Source organism: Equus asinus, chromosome 3, assembly GCF_041296235.1.
Source record: "Equus asinus isolate D_3611 breed Donkey chromosome 3, EquAss-T2T_v2, whole genome shotgun sequence".
Classification (NCBI taxonomy): Eukaryota; Metazoa; Chordata; class Mammalia; order Perissodactyla; family Equidae; genus Equus; species Equus asinus.
In genome coordinates, this window is record NC_091792.1 from 55,040,207 (window position 1) to 55,061,530 (window position 21,324).

Below are 21,324 nucleotides of genomic sequence, written 5' to 3' on the forward strand. Positions count from 1 at the left end.
ATTTTGCTATTATTAGTCATTTGCTCTCTTTATCATTAAATGTTTTTTTCCTAATTTTAATTACAAAGTTATAAGCCAGATGAACACATGTATTCATAATTTGAAAAACTAGGTGAAATTTAACAGCATGCCCATTTTTATGTATTTAAGTAGCTCCTTGGCCCTTTATGTGAGGCAGAGAATTAACTCAGGGAAGTAGAAAGACATAAGAAGACCCAGCTCTTTCCATCTTTCCACACTGCCATCAGGTATTGATGTTTTCATTCATGGTCTTCAGTGGGAGAGAGTGCCGAGTAGGAAGGAAGGGGTAAGGGTATAAAAAAGGATCTTCTTTTGTTGCTCTTTTTCTTATTGGGGAGGATAATTTTCCTAGAAAATTATCAGTAGATATCAGTAGATATCCTCTTATATCACTGGCTGGGTTACATGCCCAGACCTAGACTGTTCACTGACAAAGAGGAATACGATTACTGACTGTTTAGAACAATCATGGTTCATTCGCTGATATTAGGCACATTACCAACCAAACAAAAGTAAGGTTCCATTAGCAAGGAAGAAGCTGGAATGACTAGGGTAAGCAACCATTGATGTTCTCCATACAGATTCTATCCTCAAAGTTAGTCTAGTTGAAGGTACAAGATGTGGAACAGCAGTTGACAATAACTGTGTAAGTATTAAATTGAGTGGTACAGATGTTAAATGTTACATCTCGAAACAAAGGATATTATTTTGATACCCCTTTAAAGTTGTGAAGAGTGTTTAGAAGGGAAGATAATGCATGAACGCCCAGCAGTAGGAAAGGGTATTATGTTGAGAGACAGGGAATGTCCTTTTGTAAGATAGAGATGTCATTTCTTTCAGTGTTGCTCGTGTGGTCCTGTTAACAACAGCAAGAAGGGGAATGTCCTATAAGAATTGGGGGCTTCAGATTAGATCTTCCCTCATGGGCTAGGGCAGATGTCAGAGGGAAGAGCTCATTTCTGTGTCTGCCCATCATCTGGGGAGCATGAAAGTGGACAGTAGGACAAGTAGTTGGGTATTAAATATTCTTTCATAACTCTGTATCTTTTTAGTATACCCCCAAATAAGAATTAATCACTGGAAAGTACTGATGTGTTTTTGGCACGTGTGTTGAATGGAAGTCTGTTATGTTCAGTGGTTTTCAAGTTATAGACCTGAATTTACATCCTGGCTCTGCCAATTACTAACCCTGTAACCTCTGCAAGTCACCTGGCCTCTCTATGCCTTAGCCATTTCCTCTTTAAAGAGTAGGAGTACTGTTAAATGATTCCTTTGAGAATTAAGTGTGTGTGGAGACCTTAACACATAAATAATGTATATAGAATCCTTTGCACAGTAAGTGGCTCGTGGTAAGGACTCAATGTATGGTAGCTGTTTCTATTTTCTTCTATGTTCCTTCCCCTTTAGATATATTCAACTCTGTCTCCCTTAAAAAAACATAAGCAATTTTCTTTTGATTTAGCATTCAAGCAAAATGTCAGGAGTATTTCCAGTAGTATTTTAAAAAGGGCATAGCTCTAAAGCTCAAATATGACATCTGGGTTAGGATTTAGGTTATAGAGAGAGACCACTTTGGATCCCACTGACTCCAGTAGATGATTGAGTTATTTGTTGCATAGCTCTTGTTTCAAAAATAACTTAAAGAGAGAGACCCACTGATCTCAAAAATGGAATCAGCCTTATCTGTTCAGAATGAAGACTAAATAATCCAGAACACACTGTGTTTAAAAAATAGAGGTTATCCCTAATAATGATGAGTAATTAGTAGTATCAATTAAAAATTGAAACTAGAGAAAAGCTCAAAATTAGACTTTATGTATTTATATTAAGTATACCTAATTTGAATGAGTCACTTTAGTCTATAATTCATATTCTTTGGAAAATGCAGAATTTTTCAATACAAGTAGCAGGAAGAGAGGGCCAAGATTTTGCTGTCAGAGTTGTATTCATTAAAGAGAACCATATGGTTCTTGCTTCATTGAAAATGAAACGCATGAGTGTTCATCAGTACAACTTTAGTATTATTCTTAGATAGTACTGTCTTCACTTGAAGTGAGAAAACTTACTGAGATTGGCTGATGGGGTGAAAACTAGAGTCAGCCACCTGTTTAGCAAATTCACTTTCAACAGTTAATTTGTGTTAATCATGCTAATGAGTTTAAAACTTAGATTCTTACATTCCTGTTTATCATGTCTGAAATGTGAATAAGATGGTTTACTTGCTAGTATCAAGAATTATTCCCAGGTTTCTAGATTGTGAATAAATGATAGTATCACAAACTGAGAGAGAAAATATATGGGGAACACTAGAGTTGAGAGGGCTCACTCCTAATCCCTTCAATATCCAGTGTATAGATAACCTTTAAAAAAACTTTGGAAATACTAAAATTCAAATGTAAGGTGTTAATGATTTTTTTCCAAAATCTTGGGGCATGTGATAACTGAGAATGGAGTACAGAGATATTACAGAGATTATTGTATTCTATTTCACACACATATCACATCCTAAGCCTGGGAACTCAGAAACCCTGTAAGGCTGCATAGCATACAAGGCTCAGAGGTGGATTGTTCTGTTCAAGGTCTTGTGACCCTTCCATCTCTGCTAAAAGTTAACTTACCTTCTGAGCTATTACAAGAGATCCCAGAATTTTCATTTGAAAGCCTATTGTTAGATTTAGCTTTATTCAAAATGTATGTGATTTTACTTGTTTTATATCCCTTCTGGGTGGGATGTTCATAAATACTGCCTACACTAGAAATTTTAGAAGGAAAGGCCTGGCAATGTGGGTGCAGAGTGACCATGCCAGCAACTGGCTGGTCATCTACCAGGATGCCTTTGAGGATTAGGCCAAACATCAAAGTCCAGGGTCCAGCCCTCACTCCTGCAGACGTGGAAGCATGGCACCAGCATCATGAAACTAAGCTGTCTCTTAGAAGTGGATTCACATTAACCAGGATTTTAGATCTTGTTAGGTAGAAAATGCAAATGTATTAGATCTTGTTAGCTAAAAAATGCAAATGTATATATCTCACTGTAATTTGCAAATTGCAGTGAGATATATACTAATGTTCTACTTCATTTGAAAGAAAGGATGTATAGAGGTTTATAAAGACACACAAAATTCAGTAGTTAACATAGGTGTTTGAGAAAGATGAAGCAAAGGAAAAACAGGTTAAAATGACCTTAAATGTAGAGATGAATAAGAGCATTAAAAATATTAGCAATATACTTTCTAAGGGGGACTACAAATTTGGCTCTTAGCTTTGTAGCAGCAAATAAAATGAGGGAAGCTGTTTAAGTGATTCTCAGTGTTTATAAGAGAAAAACTCAACCAGTTTCTCAGTGAACACTCTATTACTAATATTAAGATAATAAGTTTCTGAGTAATAATGTAAAGTGGTTACTATCTAATGTAAAAAACTGATTTTTAAGACTATTCCGGGAGTAAACAGCAGTAATTTTCACAGGGCTTTTGTTATAACATCCATCGATATTGCCTGATTGAATCATAAGACCTAATTCCACAATGGCATCAATATTGTATATGGTAAAGGCATTGATTATTTATGATGTTCTGGCAGGATCCATAGATGTATTTTAGAGTATCTTGGAGTAGAAGGACTGTATGGAGAGTTTCAGAGGTCATCAATGTATATTTTTTGGCTGAGGGTTTGATATATGTTAGATTGCAGTGATTTTAGAATTATATTTTAGAATTATAGCAGAGGTACTTATTTACATTCAGCTGGTTTTCCTTAAGAAATCGAAGAACCTAACAAAACATAAGGTCGAAGCCACCAGGAGGCCTTTTAATGAAAAGCGGAGGCTGTATGCATGGGCAGGGTCAGCAATCTTTTTTGAAAATAATTTTGTGTCTACTGAAAGACATAGATAAGTTTTGGACTTTCTGTTAATCATTTATATTCCATATGACAAGGTCATGATAATTTCAGCTATGATAAATTTTAGAAGGAGTAGCTACCATAGACATTAAAAAGAAACTAAAACAAAGCATTCTCCCAAGTATCCACAAAATGCCTGGCTTTGAGTAATATTTAAGTATATCTTTTAAGGCAGTAGTTCTCAGACCTTTTGTTCTGAAGATTGCCACCAATCCCACAATCCTATCAGAAGCCTTTAACTGTTGGGAAGCTGTCAGGCTCACAGTGGTGAATACAAGTTTTCTAAAATTTTAAGTTTTGCTTGAAAGCTCAAATTTTATTATTGGCAACAAATGCCATCCATTGTTTTACTTGGAAAGATAGGTTCATTTGATTCATTTTGGGAAAATGTCTGCCAGATACCAAGGTCTAAATAACTCTAGTTTGTGTATCAGTTGTTCTTTTGAATAAAAGTGGTGTTCCATGACAAAAGTTCAGCTCACAGCTCAGACATTCACGCTAGTGCTTTTCCTTAAGATGGAACTGTTGTACAACAGTATTAGCAAAGGTGCTTTATGTATCCTTCCCATTTTGACACACAGAATATTAAAAGAACGTATACCCAAGAGTTGCAATTTAATAAAATGAATAATTCTTACTGTTTTATGAAGGACATTTGGAAGTGAAACAGGCTTTTGTTTTCTGGGACTGTATGTTGGTAAAGAATGCAGTGACTACCAGTACATTTTGGTGCCATTGCTTTGATTTGTGCTAGATGCCGACCATTTTACCTGCTATTGCTTTTGGAACATAAGTAGCATGGAAAACACAAAGAATGTTGTGTAGGCTGAATAATGGCCTGCCACACTGTAATTCCTGGAACCTGAAAATATGTTACTTTACATGATAAAGAGACTTTGTGGTTTTGAATAACTGAAGAAGGTTGAGGTGGAGAGATTATCCTGAATTATCTGGGTCCTTAAAAGGAGGAGACAGGAGGATTAGAGTGTGAAGCAGGAGGTTGGAGTGATAAGAGGAAGGGGCTAGGAGCCAAGGAATGCAGAAGCTCTAGAAGCTAAAAAAGGTGAGGAAACGAATTCTCCCCTGAAGCCTCCAGAAGGAACACAGCGCTGCAGACACCTTGATTTTAGACTTCTGACTTCCAGAACTGTAAGAGAATAAATTTGTATTGTTTTAAACCACTGTTTGTGATAATTTGTTACAATAGCAATAGGAAACTGATACAAATGTATCATTTAAGTAATTCATATATGTATTTTTATGAAAATGTTTTAACCTTACAGATCCCCTGAAAAAGATCTTGGGAATCTCCAGGAGTCTATAGAACACACTTGACCACGCTTTGAGAACTCTGTTTTAAGATAAGCTAGCTGCAAAATGTGCATTGGGTAACTGAATAAGTGACTTGCTGTATGGTATCATAAGCTGTAAAAGTGGAAGGGCTTATATTAAAAGGATAACATCTGTGTGTGTAATATGATCCTAGTCTCTTAAAATATTACATACACTCACACATACACGCAAATTTGGAGAGAAATACACCAAAATAATTATTTTTCTCTTGGTGATGGAATTTGGGTGCTTTTTATTTTTCTTTATGTTTTGCACTGTTTTCCAAATTGTCGCCAATTTGGCTGCAGATTTATAAAACTGAGCTGAAACCTCCAAGTCATTATAAGGTATATTTTTCAAGGTAGGAGACCAAAACGTTTTTTATTAATAGTTTGTTAACTTGCTTTATAACTTTTAAATATTTAGTCATATGGCAGATGGGCCTTCTTTTGTACTCCTGCCCTGGGCCTGGTAAATGTTAGGTTTGAGCTTGTGCCTGTCTGTCATATCTCCAGGTCTTTGTACATGTTTCCTTTGCCTGTACTACCAATTATTACATGTACTTTGCTTCTCAGGTTAGACCTCACTCCCTCATAAAGCCTTACCTGACTTCTCAGGTTTGGACTGGGGGCCCCTCCTATGTAGTAAACTTTATTGCCTCCATTGTTTGATTTCTTGACTTTCCTTGTTTGTCTTATTTGTTTATAGCCTGCCCTCCTCCTAGATTAAGCTATACTTTCTTTCAGTATAATTATTTTAGTAATTCCTGGTGGTTAGTAAGTCATTTATTTTTCTGTCTACATAGCTCTGTTTAGAGCTGATCCATTATTTGCTGATTACACATTTTAACTCCTGATGAGCAATCTTATTTTCCTTATTTCTGAACTTGGGGGGGAATGGATTAGTATATCATGGACAGCCACATACGCTGTTTATTTCATCCTCCCTCCTTACAATATCTAATGTACTGGTATACACACAGAAGAAGCTTATGAAAAATGTGCTATTTTGTAAAATATACATCTATTTAACATATTAGCTTGTCATATTTTATGATTGTTAGGAGTCTTTTTTTGTTTTTATTCAGTGAACTAATATGGGTATATAGAGAAAAGTTTTGGTTTAAATGGACCCCTATGAAGCTGGTCAGATGTTCAGTGCAATAGCAGGAACTGTGTCACTCACTCATATTATTACAACTGTCTTGCACAGGAGCCCACCAGAATGATAGTGTTATCTAGGAGGAAAAAGGGACAGGATCGAAGAGATTGGTTATATTAATGTCTCGCTGCCTGACATTACTCAGTGTCATCACTTCTGTTTCTCAGTTTTCTTATCTGAAAAATGAATGCAAAATATCTATTCTACCTACCCAACTCAGATTAGTTTTGAAAACAAAATAAAAGAATACGGTAAAAGAAATAGTGGAAGTGTTGCTGTTATACATGAGAGTCCTTTGCGGTAGTTTTGGCTCAAGTGCTCAAAGTTTAAATTTACTTATACTTTGTGCAGCCATCGAACAGATTACGTCATGACATTCAGATAGATTATTCTGGGTTCATAAAAATCTTATATGGTTGACCTCAGGACATAGAAATGACTTGGATTGCCTTGGAGAAATGCTAATTCTAGAACTAGGGCAGGGAAAATAAAAGATAAGCCCAGAGTTCGTGTAGTACCAGAAGTAAGGAAGTGCTCATAAAATGAAATGATGAGGGCATGTCAGAGGAACACAGAGACTAACCTGAAAGAGCTCCTAATGGGCAAAACTGGGAGAATTTGAGCAACAAAATAAATAATGGAGAATTTGATTATAACCAAAGTATAAAATAAGTGTAAATGAGCACATATGTATGAGATAAATGATATGGATTGATATAAGTGATTGAACAAATAAATAAATGGAGGAAAAGACACTAGTTTCTCTTGTAGAAGAATTCCAAATAACTTATGTAGATATTCCAACCTCCTGGAGAAGAGCTTAATTCCTACATCCTTCTCCCTTGAGGATAGGCTAGACTTAGTGACCCAGTTCCAAAGAACAGAGTAGGGGGAAAAGGGAAAAATAGTAACTATGCAGTAGAGAAACCTGGCAAACACTGTCATAACCAAATAATGTAGGTTAGTATTGCCAGCGATGTCTTGTGGCTATCATATACCCCTAATATGTGACAAGAAGGGCACTTCACCTTTGTGCTATTCTTTCCAAAGACCCATAATCCCAGCCTAATCACAAGGAAAACAATAGACAAATTTAGACTAGGAGGACATTTTACAGGATGCTTAACCAGTCAAGGTCATGAAAAACAAGGAAAGACTGAGAAACTATCGTAGACCAGAGTTTAGGGAGACATGTGAACTAAATGCACTGTGGTATCCTGAATTGGAACCTGGACTAGAAAGAGGATATTAATAGAAAAAGTGGTGAAATCCAGATAAGGTCTGGAGTCAACTTAATAGTAGTGTACTAACATCAGTTTCTTAGTTTAGACAAATGTACCATGGAAATGTAAGAGGTTAACAGTTGGGGAAACTGAGGGAGAGGTATTTGGGACCTCTTTGTACTATCTTTGCAACTTTTTTGTAAATCTAAAATTAGTCCAAAATAAAGTTTATTTTTAAAAATGAGTTTGAGTTAACTTTTAAATAATAAAAGCAAAATGTGATTATTGTAGAAAAGATGAATGATAAAAATAGTCATGCACCAAATAACGACGTTTCAGTCAACAACAGACTGCATATATGACAGTGGTCCCGTAGATTAGCACCATATAGCCTAGGTGTGTACTAGGCTATCCCATCCAGGTTTGTGTAAGTACACTCTATGGTGTTCACACACTGACGAAATAGCCTAATGATACATTTCTCAGAGTGTATCCCCATCAAGTGATGTAGTAAATGAAAATTGCTCATAATCCTACTACCCATAGATAATTGATTATTTTGGTATACTTTCTTTAGACTTATTCTATGCATATTCCATTCAGCGAATAATTATTAGGCTCCTTTATGGGCCAGATACCATGTTAAGTGCTCAGGATAGAGAAGTAAACAAGAATGGAGTGAGTCTTTCTCTTATGGATTTTATACTTGAGAGAGAGAGAGTACCATTAAATAATAATTCCATAAAAAAATTACAATCGTGATATGGTAAATGTTGTAAGAAAGAAGGATGGGTGTTGAGAACATATAAATGGGGGAATCTAAGATGTGTCATTTAACGTGAGAACTGGAAAATGAGAAGTCCCATAGGTGAAGGAAGGGGTGGAATGGGGATGCTGAGAGATGAGTGCAGGGTGCAGGTACAGGTGGAGAGACCCACTTGTGAGAAAACCCTCAGGGAGGAAGAGGCTTGGAGCTTTAGAAGGATGACTGGAGAGTAGAGAATTGAGAGCTGGAAAGTGGAGGGCCTGAGTCTGAAGAGGTAGTTAAGCAAGGCCAAAATCACACATTTTAACATTTGGCACTTTTTTTTTTTTTTTTTTAAAGATTGGCACCTGAGCTAACAACTGTTGCCAATCTGTTTTGTTTTTTCTTTCTGCTTTTTCTCCCCAAATCCCCCCAGTACATTGTTGTATATCCTTCTAGTTGTGGCATGTGGGATGCCGCCTCAGCGTGGCCTGATGAGCGGTGCCGTGTCTGCGCCCAGGATCCGAACCAGTGAAACCTGGGCCGCTGCAGCAGAGCGTGTGAACTTAACCACTCTGCCACGGGGCCGGCCCCAAGATTTGGCACTTTTTTCTAAGGGTGCTGGGAAACCATTGAAGGGTTTTAAAGCAAGAGAGTAATATGATCTTTGTAATTGTAAAAGATTATTTATCTGTTGTGTGAGCAAATGGATTGGTAGGTAGTGAGAGTAGGGAGGTAAATGTAATAGTTCAGAAGAGAGATGTTGGTGTCTGTGACTGGCATAGAGACAGATGGAGAACAGACTGATTCAAAAGAGATTTAGAGGTGAAATCAACCAGACATGCTGATTGTTTGGATGTGGGTTGGGGGTGAAAGGGAGAGTTAAGTGTTCTAAATTTCTAGCATATGAAGCTGGGAGTGCCATTTACAAGGTGGGAGGTTTTTCAATTAATATTAAAAGCATTGCCTTATAGTGCAAAAGCTTATCTTAATTTTTAATGGTTGCATAGTATTTGATTACATAAATGTATTCTAAATTCCTAGAAAAAAATTACTGGAAGGAAGGCATTTACTAATGCCTACTAATCTGGTAATATGTAATAAATGCATCGTTTTGAAAATTGATGATAGAATTGTTACTGAAGATGGCTAAATGCTGCTAAGACAGTTGGAGTTGGTTGCTTTCTGTGAATAATGAAGAATAAAGAAGTTCTTTGGTTGGTATCATCTGTAGGTAGAAAACATTAATAATCCAAGAGTAGTATTTTAATAGCATCTTTGCATGTGCATGTATAAGCAAAAAGAAATTACTGGTAGTGTAAAGTTGTGGAATAGCTCAGAAATCCAAATGTGTTCTGAGTTAGGATAATTTGACTTTGCTACAGCATTTCAAAGGTTACGTTTGTGTGTTGTATTCAGTAGATGAGAAGTTGATTTTAGTCTTGTTTTATCTGGCATCGGCTAGTAACATTGGTGGCATTGTTCTAATGAGTGAGGTATTTGCCTCTGAAGTTGAATTTGGCAACAAAAGCTCCTAAGCCTTTAAAAAGCATGAAATGGTTACATCATGAATAGTGAGTAAAGAGTTTTTTAGAAATTCTTAAAATTAAGTTAATAAAACACTACCATTTAATGACTTTCTATTGGAAAAAGGTCAAGATTCTTTCAAATGGTCTACTCAGAATTATTTTTAGAAATAAATAATTCTAAGGTTCATCTGATACTTATTCTAAGCAGTGTCGTGTTCTTAATACATTTGACACCCTTCATTTTCTGTTGCCAACCACCTTGTAAATATTTTTTGCATCTGTATCTCTAGGTCACTTCTGTCAGAGCAACCGATTTAACCTGCTTAATATGCGTGGAGTAAGGGACTTCCCAAATTTGTGTTTGTCTAAGAGTAAGATAATGCATTCAGGGAAAACTAACCCATAGTAAGTTTATGAATTCAATATGTTACTAATCAACTAGGAAAAAGGACTTGTATTATAAAGTGATGCCTTGATAAAATTAGCCTAACATACTGGGTGGATGTCATCGAAAGGTCACTAGAAAGAAATGGGCTTAGTTTTGATTAAAATATAGAGAACTTGATGATTTATACCTCAAATGTCACCTGTAATTATTGTCATTGCTCTGCAAAATAAGACTAAATTATTTTTTAAAAAACGCCTCAGAAAGTTAACTACAATTAGTCAGTGAATAATTTTTTTGTCTGTGTACTCAACTTCTGTCACCCTAATGTGATGTAATGGGTTAACTCTTCTCTGTGCATATGGAATGTTACCTGTGAACTGTTCTTGGGAGAATTGAGAAAATAGTCCTTTTGATCATGTTTTGCCTGTGGTTCCAATTAAGAATTTCAGCTGAAAAAGCTTTCAGGAGTTATGAGCTGTCTATAAAATTATAAGCTGAAATAAATGCATAAAATCATAGGGAATCTGTGGACCTGTTTATAAACAGTTCTGAAAGACTAAGATTTAGAAGAAATTCCTTGGAAGAAGCTGTGCTTAGAACAAATGAAAGTCTGTAGATACTGATGAACTCCTTACCTGTAACTGATTGAGACTATAAATGAGATCAGACTAGAGGGGTTTAGGGTAGGAGAGAAAAAAAGAATAATAAATCCACATTAGATATTAATAGAATTAGAGTTATTTAGGATATATTTCTACTTCACAGACTTTTGAATTGTGAAAAATAACAAACATCAGAAAAATACATAAAGCATAATTGTACAGTTTGAGTTATTACAAAGCAAGCACCTGTAATAAGAAAATAAAGCATTACTGAACTCCGGAAGCCTCCTGTGTATACCTTCCTAATCACAACTCCTTCTCTTTCCCTAAAGGTAGATACTGCTTTTTCTTTGGTCACAGTTTTGCTTTATTTTATGGTTTGATCATCTAATTATGCATCCCTAAAATTGCAATTTAGCATTGCCTACTTTTGAAGATTGAATAAACGGAATCATACAATATATATTTGTTTCTTGCTTTTATGCAACATGGTTTTCAAGAATCTTCTATGTTGTAAGTAGTAGTTGTTTGTTGTGATGTTGTTCTAAACTAGATTATTCTTTTTTACAAATAAACTACAGTTTACCTGTGTATTTTACTACTGATGGATCTGAGTTCTTAACAGTTTTTGGCAGTTACAAACAGTGCTACCTTGAATATTATGCATGTATCCTGGTGGATATGTGCACAAATTTTGTTTGTCTTCGATGTGAACTTGTTGGGTCGTAGGTTATATTTTACATAGCTGTACTCGAATTTGCACTCAAATGAGCAGTGTATGAGAGCTTCCTTTGTTCCACATTCACCAACCACTTGATATTGTCAGAATTTTTCTTTTTTTTTAAAGATTGGCATCTAACAACTGTTGCCAATCTTCTTTTTCTTTTTCTTTTTTTCTTCTCCCCAAACCCCCCAGCACATAGTTGTATATTCTAGTTGTGAGTGCCTCTGGTTGTGCTATATGGGACGCCCCCAAGTATGGCCCGATGAGCAGTGCCATGTCCGTCCTGGGATCCAAACTGGCGAAACCCTGGGCCACCAAAGTGGAGTGCAGGAACTCAACCACGTGGCCACAGGGCCGGCCCCTGATTTTGTCAGACTTTTAATTTTATCCAGCTTCTGGCTGTGTAATGGATTCTGATTGTGGTTTTAGTTTGCATTTCCTTGGTGGCCAAAGAGGTTGAGCATCTTTTCATGCTAATTGGCTATTTGAGAATTTTTTTGAAGTACCTATGCAAATCATTTGCCCATTTTTCTATTGGCATGTCTGTTTTAGAGATTTCTAAAAGTTCTTTATTTTCTATATACAAGCTTTTTGTTGATTATGTTTTGTAAATATGTTCTATTCTCTGAGTTGTGTTTCACTCTCTCTAGTCCATTCACACTGCTATAACAAAGATATTGTAGACTGGTTGCTTAAACAACAAACATTTATTTCTCACGATTCTGGAGTCTGGGAAGTCCAAGATCTAGGCACTGGCAGACTGGATGTATAGTAAGGAAGGGCTACTTCGAGTTCATAGTCTGCCATCGTTTTGCTGTGTCCTGAGGGACCTCTCTGGAGTCTCTTTTATAAGGACACTAATCCCATTCGTGAAGGCTCCACCATTGTAGGCCTAATTACCTCCCAAAGGCCCTACCTCCAAATACAACACACTGGGGATTAGCTTTCAGCCTGGAAGTTTTGGTGGGATACAGCATTCACTCTGTAGCATTCTCCTAGTGGACAAATTATGAATAAGTTTTCCTAATTGTAATGTGGTCTTATGTTTAATCTTTTGCTTTATGGCTAATGCTTTTTGTGTCTTGATTAAGAAAAATTTCCCTACCCTGAGGTCATGAAGATATTTTCCTATATTATCTTGTAAGAGCTTTATTTGCCTTTCACATTTAGGTCTGTAATCATCTGAGTGATATGTGTGTTTATGTGTATGAATTAGGTATATTTAATTTTTTTCCATATTTATAGCCAGTTGTTCCAATGTCAATTATTAAGAAAGTCATTTTTTACCCACTCTTCTGCACTGCCACCTCTGAATGTATAAGGGCTCATATATCGGAGAGTCTATTTCTAGACTCCCTATTCTGTACTCTTGGTTTATTTTTCTAGCTTTATGCCCAAAGCACTCTGTTTTAATCACTATAACTTTATAAATAGTCAATATCTGGTAAAGCAGGTCTTCTCACCTTATCTTTAAGAGGGTCTTGATTATTCCTGGGCCTTTCTATTTCCATGTAAATTTTACCATACTTTGTTATAAAAAAACCTGTTGGGTTTTTGATTGTCATTTAATTGAGTCTATAAATCTGTTTGAATCTTTCAATTCATGAACATGGTATGCTTGTCCATGTAGTTGGGTCTTTTTAAATGTCTTGCAATAAAGTTTTGGTCTTTCCTATTGACTTTTTTTTAAGCAAATTGCGTGGGTGGTTTTTTTTTTTCTTGATGAGGAAGATTGGCCCTGAGCTAACATCTGTTGCCAATCTTCCTTTTTTTCCCTCCTCAAAGCCCCAGTACATAGTTGTATATCCTAGTTGTAGGTCATTCTAGTTCCTCTCTCTGGGATGCTGCCACAGCATGGCTTGATGAGTGGTGTGTAGGTCCACACCCAGGATCCCAACTGGTGAATTCTGGGGCACCGAAGCAGAGCATACAAACTTAATCACTCGTCCATGGGGCCGACCCTTCCTAATGACTTTTGTCTTCATTTTTTGTTGCATTCATTCCTAGGTATTTTTTTTTAATGCTATTGCTGTTTAATGCTATTTTTTTAAATTTAAAATTCTATTGGATGGTATATTTTGAAATTCAATTTTTGAATATTGATTTTTTTAAATTTATAAAGCTTGCTTAACTCTTATTGATTCTAATGATTTATTTATGATGTCCTTTAAGAATATAGTCACATCATTGGCAAATAGTGACAATTTTGTTCCTTCCTAGTCTTTATGGTTGTCCCTTCCCCATCCCCTCTGGCTTTACTGCTCTGGCGGGGACCTCTAGTAAACTGTTGAATGGAAATGGTGATTGCAAGCATCTTTTGTCTTGTACTGATCTTAAAGTTTCACCAGTAAATATTCACTTCAAAGTTTAAGTATGGTGTTCTATGTGGACTTTTTGTGTTACCTTTTATCACATTAAAAGGTAACAGGCTCACATTTGTTCCTAGTTCATTTAAGAATATACAATTTAAAATTATGAATAGATGTTGAATTTATCATTTTCCCTCCATCTTTTGAGATGATCATCTGATTTATGTCTCCTTTTTTCTGTTAAACCAACTTGCATTCCTTGTATAAAGTCAGTCTGATCATTGAAGTATTAATGTACTATTAGTTTTTTTGTCAGTTACTGCATTTGGTTTACTTATGCTTTGTTTAGGATTTTTGCATCTATGTTCATAACTAAATTGTCTGATAGTTTTTCTTTGTCATACTGCTCTAAGTTTTGGTATCAAAATTGTACTCCCCTCATAAAGTGAATTGTAGATGATGCCTTCTTTTTCTGTCTCTGGAAGACTTTATGTCAGGCTGGCATTATTTCTTCCTCAGATTTTCGTAGAATTTGCCAATGAAACTCTAGGCTTAGAATTTTCTTTCTAGATAAGAAGGTTTTAAATTGTTTCAAATTCTTTAGTGGTTGTAGCACTATTCTGATTTTCTCTTTCTTTCTAGATCAGTTTGGTAAGTTGTATTTTTCTCAGAATTTACCCTTTTTGTTTAAAAATTCTGTTGGCATAAAGTTGTTTTAATGCCTGTAGCTTCTATAGTCATATTTCCTTTTTTGTCCTGACAGTCGTCATTTGTGCCCTTGTAGTCTTCTCCTCTCCCTCCCTTTCCTCTTCCTTCTCCTCTTCCCTTTTCCCCTGTATTAATCAGTGTCACTGTAGCTTTATCAGTCATTAGTCTTTCCAGTGAACTAGTTTTGTGTTTGTTCTTTTCTATTATGTATTTGTTTTCTGTTTCATTAATTTCTGATCTTATTTCTTTCTACTTTCTTTGGCTTTATTTCGCTGTCTTTTTTTCCTAACCTCTTGAAATGAATGGTTAACTCCTTAATTTTAAGCCTCTTTTGAGGTAAATACATTTGAAACTATAAATTTTCCTCCAGATACTGTTTTTATCTCCATGCTGTAAGCTTTTATTATCATTATCACTAATTAAAAATCATTTCTAATTTTTATAATGATTTTTTTTTTTTTTTTTTTTTTTTGCTAAGGAAGACTGGCCCTCAGCTAACATCTGTTGCCAATCTTCCTCTATTTTTGCTTGAGGAACTTTAGCCCTGAGCCAACATCTGTGCCAATCTTCCTCTGTTTTGTATGGGGGTCACCACCACACCATGGCTGATGAGTGATGTAGATCCATGCCTGAGATCCAATTCTGCAAACCCAGGACACCAAAGCAGAGCACTCTGAACCTTAACCACTATGCCACCGCACCGGCCTCTATTTTGACCAGAGGTTATTTAGAACTGTAGTTCATAATTTCCAAATATATGAGGAGTTTCTGATTATGTTTTTAATTGATTTATAGCATTATTGCTTTGTTGTAAAAGAAAATACGTTGTGTACTATCATGTTGAAATTTTTGAGGCTTGCGTTGTGATCCAGAAAAGAGTGTATTTTTGTAAATTTCCCATGTATGCTATAGAAGAGTATATAAAATGAGGTTTTTGGTTAATGGTTTTCTCTATATGTCTATTAGGTAAAATTTGTTGATCTTCTACTGAAATCTGTTGTTTCCTTACTGATTTTTCTCCTGTGTGTTTCTATCAAGTATTCAATATTGATGCATTAAAATTTTTCACTTTATTTGTAAACTTATCTACTACTACTTCTTGGCATTCTGTAGATTTTTGCTTTATATACTTTCATATCGTCTTATTAGGTTATATCTTCTTGGTGAATTGAACCACCTGACTTTTATTTTGAAGTGACTGTTTATTTGGTTATACTTTCTTTCTTTAAAGTCTACTTTGATATCAGTATAGCTCTCCAGTTTTCTTTGGATTGGGGTTTACATGCTCTATTTTTTTTTTTCAATCCTTTTGCTGTCAGCCTTTCTGCACCCATGTATTTTAGTTGAGACCCTTGTAATGATATAGTTGAATTTTAAAAGTCCTATTAGGTACTGTTTATGTTTTTTATTTTTAGTTTTTGCTGAAGAAGATTTGCCCTGAGCTAACATGCGCTGCCACTCCTCCTTTTTTTTTTTTGCTTGAGGAAGATTAGCCCTGAGCTAACATCTGTGCCAGTCTTCCTCTACTTTGTACACGGGACACACCACAGCATGGCTGGTGAGTGGAGTAGGTCTGCACCAGGGATCTGAACCCAAAAACCCCAGCCGCCGAAGCGGAACACACGGAACTTTACTCAGCCAAGGGTCCAGCCCAAGATAGTGTTCATTTTTTTAATTGGAGCGTTTAGTGTATTTACACTTAACGTAAATAGTGACATATTTGCATTTCAGTATTTCTAAACCTTAGAAATCTTAAAATCGTCTTTCCCTCAGTCCTTGTACCGGTGTGTTCATGCATGAGTATATTTGACAAGTTCCTTGAAAAGGAATTGCTTTGGTATTAAAAATATTGGCTCTTTGTGGTTCTGATTTTGAAAAAGTGATCATTGTGCAATGTTTATGAAAGAAACTCTTCCTCATGTTTTAAATCCTATGATGCATTATTTGGGTAACCAGACAGCTGGGTTGAGAACTAAAATGTCCTGTGCTTGTGAGGTATGAATAGTGCAAAGCCATTCTGTTTTTTTCAGTTTATTTTCTGCCTTGTCATTTCTGAGAATTCCCATGTCCTCTTTCTTTTGTACTGCGGTAACTTTGCAGCTAACTGTGTAGCTTGAATTGCTTGTCCTCCTTGAAAGCTTTGCTGTCACTTTTTTTTTTCCTTCTGATGCTTTTCCTTAGGGAGGAGAACTGACAGCAAATTAAAGTTTAATGCCATATAGTGTGTCCAAATGTAAATGTAAAGCAGCTGTACTCAGTGGATTGTAAACTAGAGTTACTCTGAGGCTTCTAGTAGTAATATATTTAGTTTGAGGAGTAAAGGATGTAATTTTTTGATAATCTTGATCTCATCCAAGTGATTTTATTTATAAGCATTTCTTTTTTTTTTTTTTTTGAGGAAGATTAGCCCTGAGCTAACTGCTGCCAGTCTTCCTCTTTTTAAGCATTTCTTTAAAAAGAATCTTATTACAGAAAATTTAAAACATATACAAAAGTACAGGGACAATTGTTATGTACCTTCTTGTTCTCATCACTTAGTTTAAATAATCATCAACTTGTGGCCAATTTTATTTCATCTCTACTCCCTTCCCCCGATTATTTTGAAATAAATCTGAAATATCGTATCATTTTAGATGATAGATATACTGCTGAAGAGTCCCTTCTTGATCAAACTTTAGTCAAGCTCTTCTGAGTTCTTTTCCCAGCCAGATCTCAGCTTTGGATTTGCTTGTCTGTTTTTGTATTGCTCAATTTTGGCAAGAATCCTGTCAAGTCAGTTTAGTCAGAATCCCCTGCCCTCGCCACCTAGGATTCTTCATTATCCTCCGTCTTCCAGGTGATATCTCACCACCTGGGCTTGACTTCAGCAAGAGTCCTGTTAGGTCTGTTTAGTCAGGATCCCCTGATCCTGGATTTTTCCTGTTAGTAATTTTCCATCCACTGACCCTGCTTCCCTGTTCTTTGCCTATAAATTCCCAGTTTTCCTTGTTGTATTGGCAATTGAGCAGAATTCTATGTTGAGGTCTCTTTTCCAGCATTGCAATAGTCCTGAATAAAATCTGTTTTTACCATTTTAACTACTGTCCAGCTCTGGTTTTTCTTTGAATATATACATATTTGTTTATGTATCTCTAAAAGATAAAAATTCTTTTAAAGGCTACTATCACATCTAAAATATGAATAATTCCTTAAAGTCAACTATCTTGTCTATTTCACATTTCCCCAATTGTTTCATAAAACATTGTACATGGAAATTGATTGATATATCTTTTAAGTCTCTTTTTTTTATTTCTATAGGTGTCCCCCCTTCCCTCTTTTTCTTACTATTTATGTGTTGAAGAAATTGGGTCATTTGTTTCCCAGTTTAGGTTTTTGCAGTTGTGTTCCTGAGCTATCATTCAACCTGTCTGTTTCCTGTATTTTCTTGTAAATTGCTAGTTAGATCTAAAGGCAAAAAACATTTTTCTTTTTCTTTTAAGTACTTCTTAAGTACTGAAGTAAAAAATAAAGTACTTTTTAAGCACTTTAAGTACAACATTACAACAAGTAACAATGTAAATTTCTTGGATCATGTGTGTTCCTTAGGAGGGGCTTAAAGGTTGAACATTATAATACTATATATAATATATATAGTTATATATGTGTAGTTATAATATATGGTTATAACGCTATAGTCGTCTATAGTCATCTATTCGAATTGCCTCCCTGGTTTACACACCTCAGAGAGGTTGTGATTTATCCAGAATCCCATGTCAAGTTGACGTTAGAATCAAGGGTGCGTTTGGAATTAGAAATATCTTCCCCTTCTGAATTTTAAGTCCTTTTTTGTGCTGCTACTTTGGTGTTTCTGTTCTTCAGAGGTTCCATTCTGAGCTTTCCACCTCCCCCACCCCCAGCTGTGCTTAGGAATTCTTGAATTTGTCTTCTGTTCTCTTTCCACTTCAGCCTCACTCTAATTGTAGTTCAGGTTATTAATGTGGTAATACCTAATCTGTATCAAAGTCCTCCTTTGCGACACCTTCCAATCTACCTCATCCTTTTCTAAAGTGTAATTGGAAAGCACTTAATCCAGAGTAATAATTCTTTTACTTTAAGAGAAAGTGGCAGCCATGGACCCCATAAGCATGAGAGATTTGTTTACTTTTGAAATTTTTAAAATTTTCAGATTTATTATTATAAAAGTAATATATTTATTTAAAATTTAAATAGTAAGTAATATATTTGTTTAAAATTTTAAAACAGTATGGAACTATATAAAGTAAAAACTGAATGTACCATGGTTGTCCTCACTTTCACCTCATTCCTTCCTGAGTGATAAGAATTAAGAGTTTACTGTGTCTCATTGTAAACTCTATACAAATACCACTTATATATTATATATACATGCATACATATACAGAATTTTTGTTCTTTAAAAATAGTTTAAAACTTTTACTTAGGTTTTTACAAAACTTTTGCTTATGCAACATTGTCACTGTATTTTAGAGGGAAGGTATTCTTCCCCCTCTAGTTAATGCTACCTAGCTGTCATTTTCATTTTTCCTTTATGACCAAGTTGTAAATCAGGAAAAACAAGAGAGTGCCTACAAATACCAGGAAAACTTGTAGATAGGTTTTCATTTTAAAGGCATAAAAGATTGCAGATAGTATCATAAAAACTAAATTATTTATAAATGCCATAAAGCATATATTTTTAAAAAGTCTTATAACAGTAGAACTTACATACTAAAGGACCAAATTTATATTTCGTTAATTTAGCAAAGTTAGCTCTTTGTCAAAGCTTTCCTTGTTTAAAAAATTATTTCCAAGAAAATTAGAAAAATACAGAAAACAGAAAGAAAAAAATCACCTACAGTTGTGTCATAAATGTTAATAGCCAGGATCAGAATTAGACAGAATATTCTTATGGCAGTAATTCTAGTCTATGTTCCTTTCCTAGAACCCTTTTGCCCAAATCCCAGGTGGGATTTTATAAGGTCTGTCTTAGGTTCAGACTTTTTGAAATATAAAAACTTTAAGCTAATTTTAAAAAGACCCCAAATAACTAAAATATACTAGACAGATTGAATAGAATTTCTGTCTTTACTGCCATCTGAGTCCTCTCTTTCCTTCCCTTACCTCCAATTCTTATATAAATGCTTTGAATTGGAGTGGACCTTAGAGGTCAGCTCATTCAATACTTAGGAAAACAAATTTTACAGATCCTCTGAGTCCTGTGGGATTGCTTCTAATAAACAGCACATTTTTTTATTTAGTGGCACTGCAACAACATAGCTATTTCAGCAGGAGAATGTAGTCCAGAGGAATCACCTCAGCGGTAGCTGTAAAATTTTGAACTCATCTTAAATGAGCATCAGGTCTTATTTTGGAATGACAGTTTAAAACAAAAAGTTTCTTTATTTCTAAATTTCATAAGACTGTCTAGCAAAGAGATAGTTAAGAGTACGCTTTAGGACACATTTTACTAGTAGCCCCTTTTTTTAAGCACAAAATCTTTGTGAGATTGGAAAAATAGGAAGATAGGAGAGGAAAATCTCCTACCTAGTAAGTCGGTAATATCTTTTTACTTAGTTTCACAAACAATAGCTAAGTTACTTATTATGTTGGTAAGTTTTCTTTCTCTTGAAAAGCTAGAATGTCTTACTAGCTGGTTCCTTGAAGGAAGGAAATGAGGCTGCTGAACGGGATTAATGAGATAAAACACTATTCAGCCGCTCAGTTACTAAGTTTTTTAATCCACAGAGGTCTGCAGTATGTTTCAGATAGTAAGAATAGACTTTTAAACCAAGTCTCTCGAAGCCTTTAATATGTTCTAGTTCTTTATCTTCATGACTCACATGACATTACTACATAAAAATTAGTACATTTGTATTACAAAATCACACAGCCTTATTAGAGTGTTGCTCCCATTTTTATACATTAGAAATGAATAGGGGCATTGTCTACATCCAGAATTTCCTTCTCACATCTCTGTATTAAATACTTTGTTCCTCTTATCTTTATCTTAAAACCGAAAAGAAATAATGTTTCTGTTGTCTTACTGTAGTTGCCACTGATGCTATAGAAGCTATATTGTGAGTGCTTTAAAATTCTTAAACCAGTTTTGTCTGTTATACTTGGAGCTTAGTCATCATCATACGTAGCAGGACCTGATTAAGAAAGCTGTTCCGCCTCTAAGCCTTGCTAGATTGTAGCCACTAGCAACCAGGCTGCAATAATTTCCCTCTGATGACATCATCCACTGTGGAAGAACCCGTTGCTTCAGCCAGTCGAACTACATACAGTTCTAACCCTCATCAAATATGGCATCTCCCTTGCCCGCTGCAGCAGGGGTGGAAGAAATGCCACTGTCTTTTTAAGCTAGCAAGCTTTTCTTTTTCTCTTCTTTTTAAAAATTCTAATCATGGATGCGTCTTCAGATCCCTATTTGCCTTATGACGGGGGAGGAGACTATATTCCCCTGAGGGAATTACATAAAAGAGGTAATACCATCCCCTTGCTATGAATCCTCTGTTGGTATGTTTTGCATGCTGGCTGGGCGGTTCTCTAGTTTGCACAGGTTCTCGATTGTCCTTTAAATACTGCAGTATGTTGTTTTAGTTGCCCTGGGTTATTAGGAAGGGGAAAATGCAACCTTCTGAGTGGTTCTGTAGCTGTCCCCGATTGTTTTCTCTGTGCA

The 21,324-nt window shown here is 35.5% G+C and overlaps 1 protein-coding gene across 8 annotated transcripts in view; it reads left to right on the forward strand.

Annotated features, from left to right (window-relative positions):
- The window catches only part of CLCN3 (chloride voltage-gated channel 3), an 87,618-nt gene that overhangs the window by 15,491 nt on the left and 50,803 nt on the right, over window positions 1-21,324 (forward strand). For 2 of the 8 annotated variants that reach the window (XM_014868340.3, XM_014868342.3), the window contains exon 1: window positions 20,764-21,127. The exons of the other annotated variants lie outside the window; for them this stretch is intronic. In XM_014868340.3, the coding sequence (XP_014723826.1) occupies window positions 21,049-21,127 (79 nt within the window). In that variant the 5' untranslated portion in view covers window positions 20,764-21,048. Of the gene's footprint in view, window positions 1-20,763; window positions 21,128-21,324 lie in introns of those variants that run through there. 8 annotated transcript variants of the gene reach the window in all.